The sequence below is a fragment of the Falco naumanni genome, chromosome 5, assembly GCF_017639655.2.
Source record: "Falco naumanni isolate bFalNau1 chromosome 5, bFalNau1.pat, whole genome shotgun sequence".
NCBI lineage: Eukaryota > Metazoa > Chordata > Aves > Falconiformes > Falconidae > Falco > Falco naumanni.
Genome location: NC_054058.1, coordinates 72,805,858 through 72,829,688, shown reverse-complemented (window position 1 = coordinate 72,829,688; position 23,831 = coordinate 72,805,858). Strand labels below are relative to the sequence as shown.

Genomic DNA, 23,831 nt, shown 5'->3' with positions numbered 1-23,831 from the left:
ATTTGGTAAGTGAGAGTCCCATCAAAGTATGTGCTAAGTCAGCCAAATGATGAACACACAGGGACTGCTTGCAAAGGAAGGACTCTCATTGTGGAAAACAAAGTTTCTGTAGAAAATTTGTGAGACTTTTGGTCAAGAAACCTAAACAGCAATTCCCAGTGTGATGCTTTGGCATGGCATGACCCTGCAATCCTCAGTGTGTACCCTGACAAGTAGCAAGTTGGTTTTAGGAGTGGTTGAGGTGGAGGTAGTTGGTATTGGAGCGGTGTGTGGGTGACAGTCAGTGTACTTGTAAAGGACGTTGGGAAGAGGCATGGCACAGAAAAGAACAGCAGAAATGATCTGAGAACAGAAGAGAAGATCCCTCAGTGAGAGACGTAGAACTCAGCCTCCTTACAGGGAAGTTGGCTCTAGACCACCTGCGTAGGAACTGCCCTGCGGAAAACCGTTCTGTTGTTAGAGAGATCCCTAAGTATCTGGGAAGAAGCAGAACAAAGCCCACGCTGTCTGAAAGCTAAAGCCAACAGATTCATATGAAAAACTGGTCAGAATTTCTTTAGTGAGGAATTAGAACAAATTATCAAGGAGAAAAGTGTATTCTGTATCTGTTCTTGTTTTCAGGTCTAGACTGAGTGTCTCCATGCAAGCTGACGTGGAGTGGCTTGAGAGCGGTTTGATGCTGAGTGGGTTTTGTTCATCTCATATCTGATGTTCTTCCCTCTTGCAGTTCCGGTACAAAAGGCGTGTGTACACCCAGACTTTGCTGGATGACAAGCAGTTTGCCAAGCTCCATACCAAGGTAAGGCTGGAGTCTAGCTGACAAGCTCAAAGCCCTAATAGCGTGTTCAGCTATCACAGAGGGGATACCAGGTTTTGGGATCTTTCAGTCTTCCCTGCTTGCCAGGCTGCAAAGCACTCATGAGAAATGGATGGTACTTGCTGAAGCCTGGGGTGGTTTAGGTGGAGGGCGAGCTGAAAGACCCCATCAAGCTGTGGTAGGGTGCCCACACAGGACTAGACTTGTGTGGTAGCTTATGTGTGCTAGCAGGCAGGTGTGTGGTTGGCCTAGGCTCTGCGGGAGAGTGTGGGGTCAGCTTTCCATGGGGTGGTGAGGCAGAGGAACACATGATGGGCCAGCTGAAGAGAAGCTTTATTCTCTGGCATGGAAGAGTCACTAAATGCACAGAGAGCACAATGGTGCACATTGAGGAGGACGCCTTCCCTTCCCCCAGCGAGAGGCTGCAGCACGCCTCCGCCTCGCACGTGGGCTTGTTGCTTTGCCTCTGGCTTTAACCCATGCATCTGGGTCAGGATTTCACTGGTAAGATCCACACATGAAGTGAAAAGTGCTCTTGGTCTACTGCAGCCCCTACATGTCCTGGGCAGTGATCGAGACGTGTCAAAATTAACGGTGCAGGCATTGAACGGACTGTCTGCATGTTTGGAGTGCAGGGAGTGTGGCAGGAATGCTGCTTTTGCATCCATAGGTGTTTTCTGGGAGGAGATACACCGCACCAAACCCACCAGACTCTGTGGCCCAGGATGCCCGAGTTGGCACAGCTGGGTCGGGGATGCTCATGGTGACCACGCCTTGGGCACATGTTCCTAGATGCCCTCTTGCATCACTCTTCCTCTGGACAGCTACAGTGATCCCATGATGTCTCTTCTTGCCCAGGAAACTAACAACAGTAATTGCGGAGAGGTCTGGAACCATCAGATTTCTGATGCCACTAATAATTGTGCCTTGAGGTGGCATGTGGCCCTGTGGGGACTTTGATGGTTCCTGAGAGGCTAGCGTGTGCTAACTGTGAGACAGGAGGAATGAGGTGGGCTCTGGCAGCGTGGTGGCTGTTGCACAGCTGAGTGGCTCAAACACACTGGGCAGCATTCAAACTGCTGGGTGGCATGAGGACACCTGCAGCACCCATCAAACTCATTTTCTGGGAGAGTCTGTGGGGAAGGTCTGGAGCAGGGAGTGGTGGCATGGACAGGCTCATGGGGTTGGCCCGTGTGTGGAGGGCACCGTGCCGTGCTGGGAAAGGCCGTGCAGAGAGGCTTTGAGGGTTCTTGTTTAGGAAGAATGTGGGGACTGGCCAGGATCCCAGAGCTTCCGGCTAGCTTCCTTGTTGCTGTGTATCATGAGCTCCCAAAGGACTTGGCCCACCCCAAAGGTGAAAATCTTCATGGGAAGAAGCAAGTCCTCTGTCGTCTGCTTGTGAGAAGCAGGTCCTTAGTCTTTGGTTTGCAGGGCTGCAGAAACAAGAAACAAAATACGGTTAGGGTTCAGGTTTGACTCACAAAGATAAAAGCCACGAGACTTCTGTCTGGTGGCATAAGAATATCCAGGCAGCAAATCTGGAAAGCTCTCAACATCTTCCTGGCGCCAGGAAGTGTGAATCATGGTCCTCCTGAGCCTTGCCAGTGAGAGACCGTGCCTGCTTAAAGGAGGGCTGGAAGCGCCTACCACAGGGACACCTGAGCAGCAGCATCTGAGGGCTTCCCCTGCAAGTGTGTAGTAGCCATAAATGCACTTTATTAAATATTCACTTAATATTGTCTTTATGCTTTAATTTCTACTTAAAAACCAAATTTCCTTCATGTTGTTTCTTTATTTTTTAAACCATCCCTTGCTGATAAAACATGGCATCTGAGTAAGATACTGCATCTCTGCTCCCGTTTGCCTCCATCAAGAGGATGCTCAGAGGCATTTCCTTTGGCTGGTGTTTTTGCAGAGCCTGTGGGCACCATGGGCCACGGTGCTTGTGGGGCAGAAGAGGAGCCCTCATCCTGCCCCAGGGCTGCTCCTCCAGGGGTGCAGTGCGAGGCAGGCAGCAGAGGCAGCCGCAGCGGGTGGTGCCAGGAGGGACACAAGCGGGAGTCGGGCTCATGCTGGCCACTCGTTGGAGCGATGCTGGTGCTGAGAGCCGGCGGCGGCGTGACTTGCCTGCCCGGCACAGATCGACGCTGTTTTGCTGGGAGAGGATGAGAGTGGAGTGTGCGTGTGCAGCATCCCAGCAGCTGGCTTGAGGGTGAGAGGGGGACGGAGAGCAGAGGGACATGGGCTCCTCTCTGGGACGGCAGCTGGCTAAGCAGAGGGAAAACTGGCAAGCTGCTGGGGACCGCAGACCGCGAGCGAAGAGCACGGTACTGCCTGCTTCTGCCCTGTCTGCTGTGCCGTCTCTGCTGCAGCTGTGCCAGGCACTGCTGGGTGAGGGGCCGTGGGGGGACAGTCCTCGTGCCACTAGCCCCGTGGAGGGGTGCTGTGTGGGCTGCAGCAGGGCAGGACTGGATGGGGGCTTCACTCCCCGCATTGAACGTGCAGTGAGGAGGTGTCTCTGGGCCGACTGGGGGAACGGCTGGCTCCTCCACCACCGCAGGCTGGTACAGGCTTACGTGTCAGGTCGGCTGCTGGGGGGTGTGTGTGTGTGTGTGTGTCTGCTTCTGCCTATGCATTTAGGGGTTGGTGTTTTCTTCTGGGAAAGCAGGTGCATGGAGGCAATGCCTCTGCGGTGTGGTGCAGAATGTATATGTTGCTCGAGGCGTGAGGCTTCCGTGTTATTTGTACCAATGCCTAATGGCTCTGGCAGTGAAATACTGTTTTTTTTCTGAGATGTGGTAATTTAAAAGGCTGTAAAGGATTAGCTTTAGGTCTAACGTGATGGTGGGATCACTCCAGAGGCTGCGGTATGTGCAGAATCTTTAGGCCTGTGGTTAATGGTCTCATCTGAATGATAGCGAAGTAAGAAAATGTTTAGAGAGTCTGACTTCTAGTGGTAGAATACACTGCTTAAATCTTTTAATGACCTCGAAACATGATACTTAACTGCCATTACAAAAGGAAAACAAGAAAAATAAAAATAACACCTTTTTTTGAGTGCCAGTGGACTTGTTATAAGAAGCGGGGAAACTGATTTCTTGTATTGCTAGCAAATAACGAAATGACTTGGTAAATCAGTCAATCAGCCTCAGTCCCTTGTGCCTCTTGGGATCTGCAGGCAGTGACATTTCTTGTAGATACTTTTCCCACTGAATCGCAGTAGAACATTTAGAAACAGGAGTACAGAAAAATGCATGTTAGAAAAGGGCAATCCCATTGTGTTTATAAATGAAAATCTGTGCAGAAAACTCTTGGCATTTACCAAAATGTCCACAAAGGACATTGTGCTGCTAAGAGACCTGGGATATTACCATCTTGAAGGGGAAAGAAGCAACACACTTAAAACACACTTAAACTAATTATTAGGACTACATATGCCATTACTATTGTAGATGACTGGCATTGGTGTGGAGTGATCCTCTTGTGCTGCAAACTGCATTTACAGAAGGGTGCAGCGCTGGTGTGGGGCTGGGGCAGGTGCAGGCAGGGGCTGCAGGCAGACCGAGGGTAGCAAAGCAACAAGAAAGTGTAAGCTTAGTGGACAGCACCAGTGGCAGGTTGGCAGCGTGACTGTCACTGTCACCACCTTTCCTGTTGGGGTTCTTGTGCAAGAGGGGTGGTTGTAGCGGGGTGGGGGGTGGGGATGGTGGCACTGTTCTGCGGAGCAGCAGGGTGTGGAGGATGTCTTTGCTGGAGTGAGGGTGAGGGGAGCAAACACCATGGCCGTAGTGATGCTGGGGAGAGACAGCAGAAGAGAGCTGGGCACAGGCTGTGAAGGACCTGGGGAAGAGACAGGTCACTGGAGCTGGATGTGGGAGTGGCTGTGTGTGCTGGTGTGGCGTGTGCTGGCGGAGGCAGTGTGTGGTGCTAGGTGGGCTTGCACCCACCTTCAGGATGGAGGGCTTGCACTTGCTCTGGAATGAGGAGGATTTTGCGTTAATAGTGCCTGAAAGTGATCAAGGCTGGGATAAGGATTCAAGACCTTAGGGTAGAGAACAGGATAGAGTCTTGCTGTTTTGCACTGCTGTCAGTGCCATCTGCGTCCCGGGGCCGCCCTCTACAGCAAGAAACACTTCGGACCTCATCAACTGCTCAGCCATCCCCAGGAGAGCCGGGCTCCGTTACGTGTAACGGGGACTTGGGAAGACAAGTGCCACCACTCCAAACATCCCGCTTTCCTCCTCCTTCCCGCAGCTTTACATGCTGAGCATGACACCGTAGGGTCTGGAATCTCCCGTGTGTCAGTCGGGGCCAGCTGTCCCGGCTGTGTCCCCCCACAGCTCCCTGTGCCCCCTGATCTGGTGGCTGGTGGGATGGGGTGAGGTGCAGAAAAGCCCCTGACGCCGTGTGAGCTGCTCAGCGGTGACGAGAACACCCCTGTGTTATCCACAGTGTTTCCAGCAGAAATCCAAACCACAGCCCCACACCAGCTATCATGAAGAAAATTGACTATCCCGGCCCAAGCCGGTGCACCGTGGCGGTGTCCCATGCAGAGCAGGTGTCCCGGCTGCTCGGCAGGGGCTCCGTCTCCTCCAGGCCCGGGCCTGCGCCAGGCTGGTGCAGAGCTGCAGCCAGTTAGACCCTGAGCCGGTGGTTAGATGTTGTTGTGGTGCGTCATGAAATGGATTATTTGACATTTCGGTGGGAATCAATGAGGTGTCTGTTTGCTGCTGCCTAATGGCCTGTGCGAGGGCTCCTCACGCAGCCGGGGTGAGGGAGGGGGTCGGTTTTCTCCGGCCTCTTCCAGGGCCGGTGACCCCGTGGCAGCCGCCACGCTCTGGCAGGCCGGTGGTTTGTCTTGGCTCCAGCTGCTGTTTGGAGCAAACTGGACCCTGAGAAAATACCAGTCTTTTCCATGGCACTGAAATTGCTGGGAACGTCGGCATGTGCTTGGTGTGAAGGGGCTGCGCTGTCTCCTCACTTCCCCAGAGCGCCTGAGGCGGGTGCCTGCGGTTGGCTTCCCCCAGCACCCAGCCCGCCGTGAATAGCGAGTGACAGAATAATTTTTCTGCAAGAAGAATATCTAATTTATTTTCATTCATTTCGATTCAAGAGAGAGAAGCTTGTTCCCTCGCACCAGCTTCCTCTCAATGAGCTTTTCTTTTCTGGAGGGTGTTGGTTTTTCTTGCGGTTTGGTGCTAGCGGAGGATAATGGACTGCGGCATGGCGGCTGCCAGCTGGGTGGCTGGAGCTGCACCCCGTCCCCAGGCGCTCTCTCTCGGTGTGAACCTCCTTCTCGCTCTTGTAAACGAGCAGAAGTGCCTCAAACTGGCTCAGGAATCATCTGCTGAGGCAGGTGTTTTGGGTAACACTACGTGAATGGAGCTGAAGCACTGGAGCCGCGGTTAGCCCAGAGGGTAAGGGCAGACCCGTGCTTTGGTTCCTGTCTCTCAGGAGGATCCTCCTCCTTCTCGGGAGCAGTGCAGCCTCACCCACAAGGAAGAAGATCCCACAGACAGGAATTGCTTCCCAAAGGGTTTCCAGGTAGGAGACGGGAGATCCCTGGTCCGGCCCCTGCCCAGGCTGTGCCACCAGCCACTGCTTGTGCGAAGGCACCTGGGTAATGAGAGACTTAAAACACCCCCTAAAAAAGCAAGGTGGAAACTTACTCTGAGCTTTAATTCTATTTGCATGAGGTTTTGTTGAGGCTTGGGGTTTTTTCCTCCCCGGAGAAAACTTGCTTCGCTCTGGTTACTGTAGCCACTCAAACATATCGATTTGCAAATCAACATAATCTTCAGACTACATACAGTGCTTTCGCTCATGGGAAGATCCATTATGAGTGTTTGTTTAAGCGGTTAGATACCTTTATATAAATGCATTTAGGTTTTAATTTTTGTATGTAGGAAACAAAATGCTTTACTGGCTTCTGATTATTCTTTTATTCTTTTGATTTCTATCAAACTGCAGTTGGATGAAAGCTGAAACTCAAAATAAAAGCTGAAACTCAAAAAAAGCAAAACAACAATTTAAATTGCGTCTTTATCACTTAAATAAATGTTGCTTGAATGTACTGGACACTGAAGATGGAAAGTAAATTTATCAGTACATATCTTTTGTATTTAAAGCTGACTGATCTTTTAAACAAAGGAAGATTTGGTTTGTGTGAGTGGCTCTCATCACAAATTCTCAAAGGTATTTAAGTGCCAGAAAATAAGCAAGAATCTAGTGAGATTTCAAAATTGCCTAAGCGGTTTAGGCATCTGCTTAGCTCCCCTTGATTTCAGTGGGAGTCTGACATTTGCTCTCTTTCTTCATGTCTAGTCACCTTAATACATTTGAAAACCTGGCCCCAAATCCCTCAAGTTCTTAGAATAATGAGATCTCATTCCTTTCCCACCAGGGTTTTATTCATAGATTGGGGGAGGAAAACAAGCTTCCTTACTTTTCTCAGTTCTCAAATCTCCTTTCAGCTTTGAGTGAATCAGTCCAAATAATAAGGAAAATATTCTGTGTTTCTAGCTAAATTGAAATGGAAAACAATCAGATAGGAAAGCTTTTCTATGCAGCATAAGCTGAAAAACCGACATGGAAGAATGTAAATACCAGCATTTGCTTCATTGTGAAAAGTGGATATAATGTGCCCAGCAAGGGATGTGGCTGTGACATATTTATAGTGTTTGAGTTGATTTCAAAAGCTAAGTGTGTTTTGCTTCTGATTCTGAATGAAAAAAGCACACTTGAATTCATGACTATTGGCAGAAGGGCCATTTAACCAATACGTTTTCATAAATGCTTGTAAATACAGATGTCCTCATCAGCTGTTGTGCTGCAAACTCAGGTTAAACAGGTGCATTTTTAAGATGGGAGATACTTTTAGTGTAGCTGAGTCTTACTTAAGGGAAAACATTAAAGCTAGGATTAAATTGTTGCTTTGGCACTGCTCTGCATGCTGCAGCGCCCAGGGTGGTTTTGATGACTACGGTCACACCTGGGTAGGGAGTAGCTCCCTGAGAGCCCCTGTGCCCTCCCTGCGAGGAGGGAGCTCGCAGAGGTGGCCATGCCACAGGTGGGGATTGCCATGTGGCTTTGGCTACACTGCATGGCTGTGGTCTGATTTGGGTTAAGCTTTTTGATTGGACCTGTGTCATGCGTTGATGATGGTTTGGGTGCCTCAAGTCTGGCAGCACTGGCTTGCTGGGAATGGGCCGCTTTGGCCACACCAGCTGAAACAGCAGCTGGGGTCTGTGGGGAAATGTCTATGGGATGTTGAGGGGGCCTGCGCACCCCGCCTGTCAGCAGGCACCTTGACAGGGCTGGGGGTTCTCCACAGAGGCTCCCCAGATCTGCCACAGCTTCTCTCCAGGGACCCTGAAGGATGCTCAGGAGGTGCTGGGAGCAAGCGGGAGGCTTGACAGGGGGTTTCAGTTCTCTGGTTATTAGGCTGCAAAGGCAAGATGCGCGAAAGGCCTCCAAGGAAGAGAGTCCCTGGACCTTGATGCAATGGTTTCAAGCATATAGTGACAAGGGTGTCTCATTTAGCAGTTTCCTTTTCTTTTACCATTTCCCAAATCTGGCTATTGCTGTAGCACTGTAGGGCTATCTGGGAAACTGACCTCCCCAGGCAGACTGCCTCCCCAGAATTTGTGCATAGAAACATCGGTCTCTCTCTCTCTGGTTCATAGCAGTATTGAACTTGAATGAAACAATCTATTTTTCTCTAACTTAATTCTGGAAAACAGCTTAATTGAGTTAATTATATACTTCTCTGTTGACAAAGAATAAGAAACCAAGAACTGTCTGATAATGGCAGGCTTTGAGCCGCTCTGCTTGTACATGTTGCTGCTCCCAGTGACTGCAGTCGAGTTGCTGTGGTCGCTCCAGTTGCTGCCGTGTTACCCAAATGCACAGTTCCAAACCCACCATCTTTAGGCAGTGTAAGGTGTATGGTGACCCCGCTCCTGGCTGCTTGGCCATGTCTCCCACCACAGCTCACTGCCTCTGCTGCACAAACACAACCCTTAGTAAGGCTGGGCTGTAAGCCTGATCAGAGACACCATCTAGGTTGCAATCTTCTTTTTATTTTTCCCTTTTTTTGGTCTCTTTCCTTGTTATGCCTTAATTCAGGTTTGTTTTTAAGTGGAGCAAGGCTGTCACCTAAATCCTGGGCATGGGATTCTTGTAACACCATAACATTATGCCTCTGGTGAATGGCCTTTTCCATTATCTCAGTTTTCTTTGGCATTTTCATTGTTCCCTGAGGTTTAGGACCAAACTGGAGGAAGAGAACTGGGCCAGGGAGGATCAGAAATCACTGTACCGGTGTCCTACCCTCTCCCCATAGTGTTAAGTTTGTGAATTGCAGCAGCCTCTTAATGCGGGCATCGAGCTGCACATCTGGAACACACTGCAGAGCAGATAGACAGCTACAAACTGATGCAAAGAGAATATTTTTCTATGTAAAAATTAACTGGTTAAGTCTCTGGACTTTATAAATTCTTTTTGAAGCATTGCTGTGGATTTGGTCCAAGACCTTGGATAGATGAACATTCTTTGTTCTTCATCTGGAAATTCAAGGCAGTAATTGATTTCTCCCCAAAAGGGAAATTCCAATGACTAAGTGGTGCACAGGACCATGGACAAGCATCTACAGCAGAAGAGTGCAGATCCCAGAATCAAGGATGCCTCTCTGCATCCTTCTTTTGCTCATGCACTTTCTCTTCAGTTTCCTTCCTAAATGTAAAAAAATGCCATTAAAAGTTGACATAGTGCATCAACTTCCTGCTGTCAAAAAATGTTGTCAATTCCTGAGCACCTAGAAAACTAGAAATATAAACAAGCACACCGCTGCTGGGCACTGGCTGAGTAGGATGCCTTTCTGGGGCTGTAAATGAGAGTTGCTGACAGAACCTCAGGAGCAGAACTTCACCTTGGTGCCTGGTATATGTCTGGTAGCAGCGTAAAAGTGAAATTGCTGTAAGCCACTATCGCATACACAGGGGCACGGTGTTCGCCTTGACAGGGAGCACACACAAGTGCCTCTGTGTCCCTGGAGGCCCCAGGAAGGCTGCAGGTGCAGAAACTTGCATGGGCAGAGGCTGCCAGCATCAAGGGGACGAGCCATGTGCTGGTGGGGTCCCTTCCTCTGCTCATGCCTTTGCATGTCCCGTGGCCACTGGCATGGTTCTTGGCAGGACTGGCAGTGTCAGTCTTGGCCACAGGGGTTTAGTGGGGCCATGCATGGAGCATCATCTCTTGGGTTAGGTTAGCATTGGCTGCTGGAACAGCTGCTGGGAGGAGAAGAGGTGTGCAGACAAATGGGAGTGGAAGGAACAGGGTTAAATCTGCGCAATTGGGTGATAGTTGGGAAGAGGCATTTTGGGATGGCATCCTGGAGGCGTTGCTGGAGTTGTCAAGTCCCGTCTGTGCTATTGCTGGCAGGCAGCTGTGATTTCCTTCAGTGTTTCTGTACTTCTGCAGTAGCTGAAGGGATACTGAAGCAGGAGGTGGATTTTGCTTTCAGTTACTTGTGAGGCGAGAGGGGAGCTGAGGGGGGGAGGTAACACTGAGCGGCAAGGGTCAGGGGAATATATTACCACCTGAAAAGGCAGTGCTTATGCCCTGCTGCAGTTGATGCCAGTCGCCCTCTTGCTGCGCTGGTGGTAAGAGCATTGGTGCTGTGGGAATTGCTTGTACTGCACGTAGACATTTCCAGCATCTCCCAGCAGGGGTGACCCAGCCTTTGTTTACCTACCCTCTGAGTGGTTTCTCCTTCATTTACATTGTCCCACTGTTTGGTTTTGTCTGTTCCAGCAGCCCTGCCTGGGCTGGTGCCGTCTAGAGGAATGCAAGGGAGCACCCGGCCGATGGGCAGCGTGGTTGGGATGGGGAGCAGGAGTGTGCTCCGCACCAAGGGATCAGCTGGGGCATCCACTGTCCCTGGTGAATCCCTGCTCTTCTTGGCTCTTGCCTTACAGCACTGTTGTCCCTGGGGCACTAAGGGGAATGAACCTTATAGCTGAATTGTGTGTCTGTGGCTTTGAGCATTATCTTGTGCATTCCTGTGGCATTGGCATCTCTGCATGTGTCTGCATATCACTGCAGACAGCCAGGACAAGCAGGTCAAGTACTGGCACGGGTGCAGTGGAGCTGCGTTACCATAGGGTTTTGCCTGAGCTAATTAGCTCTGCTGAAATGGAGTAATGATGCAGGGGGTAGTGCACTAAAATGGCTATGTAATTTTAAATGTGTGACCTGGCTTGTTTATGGCATGGCTCTATGGTGCTGACTTTAGAAACAACTGGTTTAGGCTTGGTTCTGCAGACTAACCACACAGAGACGGAATTTGGTTTAAATCAGGTTCACAGCCCAGCATTAATTTGTCTCATCCTTGGAAAGTTAAGTTTCATCTTGGTGATATTTTCTGTCTGACTTCTTACCATGGTCTCCTCAGCATATCAGAGAAATAGCACAGATGAACTTGTGGGTCCCAAGTATCAGGATTTGCAGGCTCTTCTGTAGAAATGGTTCTAAAACTAACAATTTTTCCCCCTAGAAAATTAAATTTTGATAAAATGAAAATGTTATGCAAAATAATATGTGACAAAATTTTGTTTAGGAAGCCTTTGAAAAGAATTAGGCATGTTTCTGCATCCTGTTTTTCAGATTATTTTTTTTTTCTGTTTTCCAACTGGAAGTCTTCAAAATGAAATTTCAAGTGAAGCACTTTTGAGTTCATTTTGCTTCATAAAAGATATAATTTTTCTATATCAAGTTGAAAGATCTGCTTGGCTCAGACACCTTCAGCCAGCTGTGCAGCGGTTCACAAGAGCAAGAGCAGCTCCCTGACCGTTGTCTGTAGCTTGACCAGTTGGTTAGAGCTTTTCCCAAAGACTTCTCTCAGCTAATTGCACAGTATTTCTGCCATGTCAGGCACTTTCTAGAGTGCCTCTCCTAAAGCTGGCTACTGCAAGGTTTGATTAAAATAAACTCAAAAAACCCCAGCCAACCTGCAATCAAAGGTCTGAAAATCTGGACTAGAAATGTGTGCGAGATGGGTGTTTTCACACTGTAGTCCATCCAAGTGTCTGCCTGCCTGCCTGGCAGAGTGGCAATTTCTAGAGTCTACAGATTTAATAAAATTACGTATTCATCAAGTATAGCTATCCAAAAGAGAAAAAAGGGAGGAAAGCAATAACCCCAAACCAACCAGGCGGACTTAAAGGAGAGTCTTTTGGGCACTCAGTCCCCTCAAACACAAGGTTTAGTTTTTGGCCAAAGACAGAACATTGCGTCAAGAATAAAGCACAGTTTCACAGCAGACAGTGCGACAGCCATACCCACTGCACCATACAATAATGGTTGGTGTCTGAGTAGCTGGATCTTTCCTCCAAAGGGTTTTAAGTTCAGCAGGCAGATGTGCTATACTCCCTTAAAATGAGTTTGTGACACAACAGAATGTACACGACGTTGCAGTGAGATGCAGATGAAACCCCGAGCAGTACAATTCACCATCACTGGGCTGCTGCTCCGCTGGCACAGCACCTTCCATAGCCAGCACCATGCTGCATTGTTGACAAATGCATGAAGTGATGTGTCTGTTGATGTGCCTGTGTCACAAGCACGTGCAATGTGTGTGCCTGCCCTAGCAGTGTGTACAAACAGAAAGTGCCTTAGCAGGGGACTTGCAGCAAGGTCAGAAGGTGGTGGCTGGCAGCCCCTGATGGTTTCCATGGGGTCATCCAGCAGTCCCAGTCTGAGTCAGAGGAGAGGGACGTAAGGTCTGTCTTCCATGTAGATTTGCAGCAGACCCTCATGTGCCCTAGCTTCTGGTGTGTGCTGCCCCATTATTCTTAATAGGTGCCCTGGGTCCCTTGAATGGGGATATTCCTCTGGTAGCTTCTTTCTTCATATTGGGGTGTTAACACTGTGTATTGTGTGTTTTCCTGGGGTGTCATGGCTGCAGGCAAATCTGAAGAAGTTCATGGAGTACGTGCAGATGCTAAATGCGGAGAAGGTCTGCAGACTGCTGGAGAAGGGACTGGACCCCAACTTTCATGATCCGGATACTGGAGGTAAGACTGGCTTTTCCAGAGAGGAGAGGAGTCATGACAGAGCAGGACTGGGGGGAGAAAATGTCTAGGGGAGACAGTGGGAATTTGGGGGAGTGGTTGTTTTTGAGGAGGTGTAGTAAATGATGTATTGTCTGAAATGTAAGGTTTGGAACAGAGAGATGTAAATTTGATTTCTCAGTAGTGTTTTGTCATGGTTTAATCCCGGCTGGTAATTAAGTACCAGGCAGCCACTCGCTCACTCCCCCCTCACCCCAAGGGGTGGGGAGGAGAGTTGGAAAGGAATGTAAAACTTGAGGGTTGAGAGAAGAGCAATTTAATAATTGAAGTAGAATAAAAATGAAAGAACAATAATAACAATGATGACAATAACAGTTGTAATGAAAAAGGGAAGGGAAATAATAACATCCAGAGGGAAAAGAAGAATGGAACACGTGGTGCACAATGCAACTGCTCACCACCTGCCCACCGATGCCCAGCCAGTCCCTGAGCAACAACCAGCCCTCCCCAGCCAGCCCCCCAGGTCTATATACCAGGCATGAGGTCCCATGGTATGGGATACCTCTTTGTTTGTGTTCGGGGCAGCTGACCTGGCTGTGTCCCCTCCCAGTTCCTTGTGCCCCTCCAGCCTTTTTGCTAGCCAGGCCTGAGGAACTGAACAGTCTCACATCAAAGCCAAAACACAGCATCATATTAGCTCCTAAGAAGATAATTAACTCCACCCCAGCTGAAACCAGGATGTGTCTTCTTATGATGCTTGGATCTTGGGAGCATGAAGTTACAGAAAGCTCTTGGGTGAAGATGGGGGGTGTGTGTGTGTGAAAGATACAGAGCCTGGGAATACAGTATAAAATGAAAGAGCTGTGAGGCCGTGCATCTTTCAGTGGGATTCTGGGAAGTAATGAGACTATCTCTGGGACTGGCAAGGTGGGCAAAGATGAATTGCTGTCCAAGGATCTCTTCATGAAGCAGTCAGGAGGTTTAAGAATTATTTTGGGGGTCAAGAAAATAAAATCTTGGACTCTGTTTGCCTCGATTGTTTTTTCTTCTTTCCATTTTTTCTTCTATCTATGTATGCAAAATTTACCCCAGAGAAGTCTGGTTGCTGGAGTGCTGGCTGCCAGGCGTTGTCTGCAGGGTCCTGGCTGAAGTGAGGATCAGCCTCCAGCATGTTTTCCTTACGGATGGGGCAGTGAGGGAGGACCTCTCCCCATTTCCCCTGCTGTGAAGCCTCATAGTCTTGTTCTGAGAGAAGAGTTACTGCTTTTGTTGTTCCTGTTTCAAAGTATTGCAGGTTATTAGTATTTATTATAGAGTTGGATTTCTGTGTGTGAATCACGGGCACATTTCCAACCCATGAGCAGACTCCAAGCTGATGATTAATTTTCTGTGTTTCTGGTTCAGCTGGATGGTTTTTCAGGTTGTTTCTGAAACACTGGCTACTTCTGTACTCAGAAATTTAGTGTGTCCGGACCATTTTTCAGCACCGAGGTCAGCGGTGTCGTTCACACCATTAACCTCTCTTACCCTCTCTGATAACTCAGCTGCATCCCAGCTGCCCTTGGGAATGGCCTCTGCCAGGCCTGAACTGGGAAGGTGAAAGCTGGTGCAGCCAAACTCTGGCAAGAACCATTTGAACAGCACCCAGGAGCATTTATACAGTTTAATTTGCTGGTGTAGCTACTCTGTCTGAACCTGCCAGGGTGTCCTGATAACAACTGCTCATAGGAAAGACAGCTGATAGCATGCAGGCACAATCGCTGTCTGTCCTGGAGCATGTCCAAACAGCTCAGCTTCATGTGATTTTTGTCTTTGTCCCAAGACCTTACAAGCATTTTAAGGGATCTTTCCTTCCAAAGTCCTCTACTCTTCTAAAGTTGATTCAGCTTTCCAGAGTATATTATATCACAGAGTGCAGTGTACTGCTTGAAAAGATGCCGTGAGAGTTTTGGATCTGGTATGGTTTGAACCCAGATGTTATTTCACAGAAGGGTAGAGGCTTACAGGAGCAGGCTTATGGGTACTGAAAAGACTGTGTTAAGTATAGAGCGGGAGGAAGGAAAACCACCCGACCCAAATAGTCATTTGGATCCAGTTCAGAACCAAGGGCAAAACCAGAGTGGATACTGTGAGATGCAAAAATAGACTGTTGGAGCAGAGGCAGCCTTGGACACTTCACTTCTGGAGTCCCAATTATTGTGCAAAACCAGTTCATTGCTGCCTGCTTTACAAATTCTTGAAGATGAAAGAAGGACATAAAGCTGCTGTTCAGTATTCATGGGTTCCTGGAATTTAAGACCAGATGGAGCTATTGTGCCATCTGACCCGACCTCCTGTATCTCGCAGGATGCTCTTCAACCCCTCTGTGTGTGTGTGTTCACTAAGCAAAGCTTAAACATGTTTTCCAGAAAGTCATCAATCTTGATTCAGGAAACAGAAGTTCCTTGTCTTTCCTTCGTTATTTGGCTAATCACCATCACTGTTTAAAATTCGTATCTCATTTAAATTTGTGTGCTTCAGCTTCCAGCTGTCGTTATACTTTATCTTCTAGATTAAAGAGCACTTTAGTATCTGGTATGTCTTCACATGAAGGTATTTATACATGGTAATCAAGTCAACATTCAATCTTCCTTTCCTTAATTAGAGAGAGGCCAAACTCCTCCGGTCTTTCATTTGAAGGTTTTCTCCAGTTTTCCTGTCATTTTTGTGACTTATATGTCACTACTACATTTTGAAGAGGTTTTTAGGAATGCAGGTACTAGACAGCCTGCTGCCTGCCTGTGCCACTTATCATGGGCAGGCACAGCTCTTCATGCAGGTCCCTGTTCTCCAGCATCCCAGGGCTGCGTTTGGGTGGATGGGGGTGACCACGCATCTCTGGGATGGGGCCCCATATTATGTCCTGCTGGATGGAGGGGCCGGGGGGGTTTCCCTTCCTGTCCTCCTCCTGCGTTGTGTCCTACCCTGGGATTATTTGGCCCATGTTGGCTGAATGAAGTGAAACCACTAAGTAGCTCCTTGCTTGAGAAATTTGTTTTGGGGAGGTTGTTTTCCTTCCTGTTGACATCCCATGCAGCCTGGGCTAGATGGTGGAAGAGCATGGTGGGAAGTTGCTGCTTGCTGCTGGGCCGCTGACCACAGCAGCACGGCTGAGGACATCCAGCTTGGGCCCCCAGGCAGGAGCATCTTGCAAAGCCATGACCGCAGGGTGCAGCTGCTGCAGCTGCCCAGGGCAGCACATCTCCTTCCCAGTGTGTAGCATTTCAGGTGGTGTCTCGTGGAGTTTCCATGCCTGTTGTTCCTGGTTCTGGGATTGCTTGGCTCTGATTGCTCCCAGCACTCTTCCAAGCCTTGTGGCATCTACAAATCGGATTAGAGATTTGTATTTACTTCAGGATAATTGATGAGGATATAGAGTAAGAATCAAGTGCAACATGCCAAAGAGCCTCTTCAGCGCCCACGTGGTCAGTCACGTTCCCCAGTAACTGCTCCAATGCTGCTCTTCAGTTGGATTTTTGTTCATTTGGAGCACGCCTGACTGACATTTTATACCACTCATTTTTAATGTCATGTAGGACTCAGTCAAGCATGAGTCTTACATCAATACAGCTATCTGCATCAATCAGACTTCTAATTTACCAAGGAAAGGAATTACGTTTGAGTAGGAAGACCAATTTACTGTGAAGCTTGATTGGGCAATATTAATAATACAGGTATTCTTTAATGATGTGTCAGTTAAATTCCAAATCAATTTCCCCAGCTTTTCCCAGGATCAGTGTTATTTTTCTGACTTGTAGTTTCATGGATCATTTTACTTGCTGCTTTTTGAACATTGGCCTGACACTGCTTTTCTTCTGGTCTTTTTGAATGTCCCTATATTTCAAAATGTGTTAAAGTTTAACTTTTTTTGGACCACGAAGATCTTCAAGGAGAAGATAAAAAGGACAATATACAACATCCATTAGATGTAAACTGTTTATTCAGTCCTGGGTAGCTAATGCCAAAAATCCATATTTGGTAATGGAAAGGAAGATAATGTATTTCCGCAGCAGCAAAGTGAAAAATAAATGATTGGTCAGTTTGCTGCCTGTATTTATTAGCAATCATACATTACCTGCCTAGTGACTGACTGGCTTGCACAGGGGCTGGGAAGTCATTGTGGTATTATCCAATCTAAACAACAGCAGCCAAACCCCTCTCTGACAGTCCTTTGCCAGGCCAAATGTGGATTTCTTTACTCCCATGCCATTTGTTCTTCTTATTATTCTTAATTTTCTAATTTTCAGTTCATATCAACTACTATCTATCTCATCATGTTCTGTTGTTAGAGTTGTCTCTGTAACTGCCACCATCACTTCACTGCTGACTTGGGAGGGACACGTGGAAGGGGTTCTCTTCGATTTATGGATTTGTAGTTCTGGGTCACACAGAAATTGTTCTTCAAGATTTCCCAGTCGCCTTTTACTCTTTAATTTGAAACCTCCTGTGTTTGCCATGATTGATTACCTAATCTAATTTTCCTTGGTTGAATTCCTTAGGAAGCATCAACTATTCACCTGGCTAGTTGGGACTTTCTTGTTTCCATGTCATCTCTAGTTGACTCGATAGCAGTCAAATATTTAGCACGTTTTTATTTATCACATTGAGATCCAAAGTAGCATTCCCCTATGTTGGAGTACAACAGTGCCTATATTCAAGTGATCAGTTTTCTCCTTTTTAGAAAATGAAATGATACTTATTGATTGTTGGACGGGACACTCAACATTTCCCTTCAATTTGAAGTTGCCCTGATAGCGCAAATGTAAATTTATGCAACTTAGGGATAAACACTTAGGAAGTTAATGCTTTTTTTTTTTTTTTTTGAGTTCGTGGTCTGCAACAAAATCTTAATGAAGGACCTTTTAACTTATTCCTGCAGTTGTTAATCTGTATGCATTCAAAGTCCTGTTCTGAATAATTAGTGGCCATATGATAGATGATGGGATTTTAATGTAGACTCTTTCTCTGGTCCTCCTTGCCCACTCAGTACTTCCTTATTCTCACAACAAGCAGGCATACGTAATGTTATAAAATGGCATAGCTGCCTGTAGATTTCGGTACTGACAATTATATCATAATTCTTATTACCAGCAAAAGAAGTCCACATCCTTTTTCTTGTTATCCGGCCTCCTAGGATTTTGCAATCAGTAAAGAGGAAGAAAAAAAAAATCTTCCTCACAGTCTTTGTCAAATGGGTTTAATTACTTCTGACATGGTGCATTTGTGCTGCATTTCCCTCTTTGGAATCATTTTGCTTGTGTTCTTAGTTTAACATCTTTCTAATTGCTCTACCTATTTCTCAGCCAAGATCATTATCTCACCTCTTGGTGAAGTGTGGTTTCCTGAGAAGCCTCCAGAACGGACTCTCCTCAGCTTCTGTGCTCAGACATGTAAATACGAGTGCTGCAGCATGGTTCCTGTTCACTTGGCCAGGTTTTCAGTTCACGGTGAGGGGCACCCAGATGCATTTCAGTGGCTGACCCTGAGGCTGCAGTTGGTCGCCTGGGCTGGGCACCTCACACCAGGGATCTGAGACATCAATACGGACCTGGCAGGCTTGGTGCGGGGCTGCCTCCTGCTGTGGCTGGGAGCTCGGGTGGGATCGGCACCTGCCGTGCTGGATGGGGTCCTCGCTGAGGCGGCTGAGTCCTACCCATGGGCTGCTGCAGCTGAGTGCCACTGAGCTGTCCACCACATCTCCATTAACTGTGGTGGGAGCTTACCTGCCCACACTTACACGTGCAGGCTGAACCCATCCCTTTGTGTTCAGCTTGAGGAAGACAGTCTGCTGGTTTTCTCTTGCAGCTTGGATAGTCTTTCTTGGTGATGCTTTTCAGGACCTGAGCCTGTCATGTATCTTTGTATAAAATATGAGATGATGGTCTTGCTGAAAGCAATCAGAAATCATAGAAAATAAAATACATTTGTCGGTTTTTTTAACTGTTTCACTTCTGGCCACAATAGTAATGAACACAGAGTTAGACTAGGAAAGAAAACCATCTCGAACTCCTTTCTCCATCCCTCTTTGATGTCCCAAACAAAGCAAAACAAGTGCATGAGTGTTTGTGTAGTAACTGCTTACTCCTCCCAGCCAAGTTCCTTGCAGGGGTGCTGATCATGGTTGGTACTCTTGTTCTGTTGCCTGTCTTGATGCTCTGTTCTCCTGCTTTCTCTGTCTCCCCTGTTCCCTCCCTGCAGATCCTTCTCCTTGGGCTGCCTCGAGGGCTGGCTCCCGAGTCTAGCTGTCCAGCTATCCTCCCATAAGTGTTCATATTTCAGATGTTGCACAGTGGTGCAATGTGCACTTCCGATCCATATCTTTCATTTATCACCAGATCACACTTCCTATGCAGGACTGCTTCTTTCTCTCTGTAGAAAGGAAAGCATAGTGCCTCCAGCTTGGCATAGCTCTTACCCTCATGCAGCTGGAATAGATCCATGCCTGAAAAGAAGAAACCATATAAAACTGCTCTTTGGCAGTCCTATTTCTTATGGACTTGTTCACTAAGCTAGAATTCCCGGAATTACTGGATGGAAGATGAAGAGGAGGAAGGGATCCTGTGTGGCAGAATATGAGAGCAGCATTAGGGACTGTGTGGTCTTGTGCCAGTATCAGCAGTCAGTCACATTGGTACAGTTTGGTGCTGCACATGCGCAGGGCTGTGATACTGCTGTGCTGTCAGTGCATTGCCCATTCCTGAGTGAAATGTGAGCAACTCTGTTCTCAGAGGTCTCTTCATGGGTCTGCAGCTTGGTGGGTGTCACTGTCATTGTTGTTTGCCACTTCTGCAGAGCTTGGAAGGAAATGATGTAAGTGGCCTTGCTGATAGTGGTAGGACCTCAGACTCCTTAAACAAGGACTCCGCTAGATAGACTCTCCAAAAGATAGAGGCCCTACTGTGATGTGGTCATCTCTAGCTCTGTTTATAGTTTCATCACCTGTAGGACTTCTTCAGATGTATAGCCGAGACAGGGAATTTGGAGGTGGTGTGTGTGGTTGTACTGCCTTTCTGATGAGGTGGAGCTCAAGCAATGAAGGCACATGACAATTCCTGTCAAGGAAAAGTTTCTGGAGTTTATCCTGGACTTCTGGCTGCAACATGCCTCTCTTCTGTTCCTCTGCAAGAAGATAAATTAGTTATCTCCAGTACCTAATTATGCAATTATCCCAAGTTTCGGGGAAAAAAAGTAGCTCATTTTTACTGAAAAATGTTAGGTGAGACTCCTGTAAAGGGCTGAGCGAGCATGCTGGGACGGGGGCCCTGCAAGTGTGGGGTAGTGACAAACAGTGGAGGAAGGCTGAGGGAGGCAGCCGCTTCAACCAACACAATTGCAGTTGGAAGAAGATATTTTAACAAGCCTTCATAGTGTTCCCATGTAAAATTGCACTGATGTAATTTATGGTATGAATTTTGAAGGCTGCACAAAGCTGTGTAGACAGTTATTTTAATATGAATATCTTAAAATTGGCTTGGAATAGGCTTAACAAATAGCTCTTTCATCAAAATAAATACCTTTGGGCTGTTTTTCTTCAGTTTAGCTTTTTTCTTTTCTTTTTTTTAAAGTAAACATCTGTACCATGGCAGCATATATAGATGGAGCCTTAGGTTAGAATGCTGTTTGCAAACTGTTGAAGAAGAGCAAGATTAGCAAGGACACTTGCCTCTCTATCTCCTGATAAGGGTCTTAATATTTTCAGTGATGCCTATTTTGTAATGCTGATCCTTACAAGAAGTCAACAGAGGTACATCCAGCATTAAAAACCCAACAGCAGTACATGCTGTACAAGTACTATCTCTCTGGGTCTGACTCCTTTAACTAGGGGTCTCTCCCTGTTTCCTATCAACGTTTTTTTGCTCTTGTTAAGGGCCCAATGCATTTTTATCTGAACTTCATGGTACTGGACAGAGAGAAAGCAATTTATTTTTCTCAGGTTATTTGTTTCCTGCTACAAGTTTTCATACTCCCCTTTATGGGAGTATGTTAAGCAGCATGACTGACACTTGTCAGTTGTGATCCTTTTCTTGTACCATCTTGTCCTGGGAAAAAATAAGTATACATATGTGCAGCATAGTGTTTTATTTTAGTGAATGGTAAAGTAAAAATGTAATTGTTCTGTGTCCTTCCAGCTCTGCCTTTATTTATGTTGGCTAACCCAAGGGTGATGGATGGAAGAATATTTTGTCTTGTAGTATTATATTCAAGGGGCTTAATCAAGTCTCAGTCTGCGCAGGAGGTAGGCTAAAATGAGCATGTACCGTGCCTGAGGTTAATCAAAGGAGGGGAGGCCGCTGGCTTGCCCAAACTGGGAAGGACATCGGGACTTGCCAGATGCAAGAAAGCTGGGAATGGAGAGAGTTGCTGAGAGTGAAGCCACTGGAGTCTTGTTGCAGGTCACCATCTCCTTGCCAGTCCCTGTGGAAGCACAGAAAGGGTGTAGAGAGAAAGGAGAGCATTGATTTAATATTTAATATCATATTGATGATTTGGAATATCGTATTGTTGATTTGGACTTTGATTGTGCCAAGGCTGAGCTAGTTCAAGAACTGGCTTCTGTGCCTCCAGTTCTGGACAGAACCTGGATGGATTTGTAGGAACTGCCTTTTTCTTTGTTTGCTGTTCAAGCTTACTTGTGGGCTGTGGGGAAGCCTTCCTGTTGAAGCACAGAAGCCTTTCATATGGTTATTGCATCCAAATCCATCTGTGAATCTACAGGTGGGAATTACCCCCTGGGACCCAATGTTCCTTCCAGCTGGCCAGAGAGATCCGCAACCGTGGCCAAGCTTCCCATGGCAGAGCCCCATGGCATGGTGGCCAGCGGTGTTGCGAGCTAGTCTCCGAGATGAGAAACAATGCTGAGTGCGGGTTTTGCCTCCTCTGGGAGGTGGGGAGTTGTTGCAGACCAGGCTGCTGAGCTCCCTGCATGCAGAGGACAGCCCTGAGAGCCAGTGTGAGGCTGGATGGGCACTGCACAACGCGGGTAAGAATCACTGCTTGATGACCCTGATTGCGGAACCACCTTTTTCTCACTGAATTCAGCAGGAGCATGCCAGGAGACATTTAGGGGTAAAGGCACAGTCTGTGCTGCCTGGCAGGCAGAGGCAGAAGAACAGATAACATGTCCCTGCAGGGCCGGGAGGGCTTGGCAAAGCACAGGGAGGGCAGCTGTTTGCCCCCAAGGTTTTGGGGTAAGGAGTTTTGTGTGCCTCTCTGAATGCCAGGTCAGATAATGATGTGGCCAGTGTTAAATACTGAACTAACAGTGCCTTCGCTCTGTCCCTTCAGCCCATAGTGATATTTGAGTATAACAGCCAAGGTGGAGGCAGTTACCAGTAATAAATCTTCCTCTGGTGCTCTGCTTCCTGAAGACAAAAATGCCACAAACTTCCATAAATATTCTCTATTCAGAAGCCACCCCTCATTGCACCATCTTCAGGAACTGAAAATCTTTGGCCTTCTTCAGCGCTTCTTAGGGATTTTCTGAACATCTTTGTCCCAAGTCCTTCTGAAACAGTGCTCCTCAGTCTTTGCCAGGAGATGCCCACCTGGCCCATCACCTAGGACTCTCAGATTGGGAAATTAGTAAAAACTGAAACTAAAGAGGATAAAAACACAGGGAGGAAACTCTTCCCAAAAGGTCTTAGAGTTTTCTTGCCTAATCCTTTGAGGACCTGCAGGGGTAATGTGCATAGACAGAGGAGAGGCCACTTTGCTGCTAAATCAAGCCTCCAGATACGTTGAAAACCTTAGTCTCTCCTTGGTTGGGAATACTTCTGTACTGAATTTTTAACCCAGAGCTTTCAGGTTTATCAGTAAATTGGTGGGACTGTGGGCAGATGTCCAACTAAGATTTCAAGAAAAGGAATAAATAAATGATGGTATTTCCAGTGCTTGGTATTTAGCAAAGATAGAAAAAGCTGCAGTGCATAAGTGCTATTCTTAACTTCTCAGCCATCCTTTACAAAATCACTGTAGTAAATTTACTCTCCTTTTAGGCAGAGCAGCATTGCTATTAGCAATGCTCTTTTATCCACTGTGTCTCTAGGGATGAGTCTACGAGAGATATTGCAAATACGCTCTGACACCAAATGCTCCCTTCTGTGTGGCCATGTCTTCAGCATGGATGATTACAAACACCCTTTATTCTCCTTCCTCATACAAAAGCAGAGAAGGGGAACACAAACCCTTGAGGTTTTGGAAATTCAGCCGTTAAGCAGCTAAAGCTTTCTTCTTCATCCACTCCTGTGCAACACAAGTGTTCCCTTCATCCCCATCCAAAGGCAGTTTGTAACTGCTCTGCTGATTTTTGTGGCAGCAAATGCAGTATTACTGTCTGAAAGACTTTGCAGTATAGATCCCTAGCAAAAATGATTCATCCTTTTCTTAGTTTCTGTAGCCTTTTCTTCTACCTCTCTTGACCTGGGGAAAAAATATCTCGGCAGAAATTATTTGTGGGTCATTATCTGTGATCCTATTCAACACAGGGAAATTAATAGTCTTATCTGCAGGTTTTCCAGAAAACAGAGCTCTCCTGTTGCTCATGAACTATTTCTTTTAAAGGAGAAAAGTTGTATAACCCTGCTCGAGGTTTAAATTCTAGCAGTTCAGAAAGGGATATATCTGTGTTGTGGATGAGAAGGATGATATACATTGCCCAGTTCATCTGAGCTATGAAAATACCTGCGCATACTCTCAGTTTCTCTTTCCAGCCTTTGCTGTTCTTTTTGTTCCCAGGACACACAGCAGCCATGCTCTGGGACTTACCATCCATGCTGTCCCCTTTAGGGATGTGAGTTGCAAGCGTGCCCCTCTCATGCTTTGGCTGTGCTGTATCCAGACTGCCTGCTAGCTATGGCATAATGCATTCAAGGTACACATGCACAACCGAATAACTCACATTCATA

The 23,831-nt window shown here is 47.1% G+C and overlaps 1 protein-coding gene across 1 annotated transcript in view; it reads left to right on the top strand.

Annotated features, from left to right (window-relative positions):
- Positions 1-23,831, top strand: part of SHANK3 (SH3 and multiple ankyrin repeat domains 3) — a 362,955-nt gene that overhangs the window by 51,394 nt on the left and 287,730 nt on the right. Inside the window, exons 4-5 of the mRNA XM_040596580.1 lie at positions 728-799; positions 12,783-12,891. Of these exons, the coding sequence (XP_040452514.1) occupies positions 728-799; positions 12,783-12,891 (181 nt within the window). The remainder of the gene's footprint in view (positions 1-727; positions 800-12,782; positions 12,892-23,831) is intronic.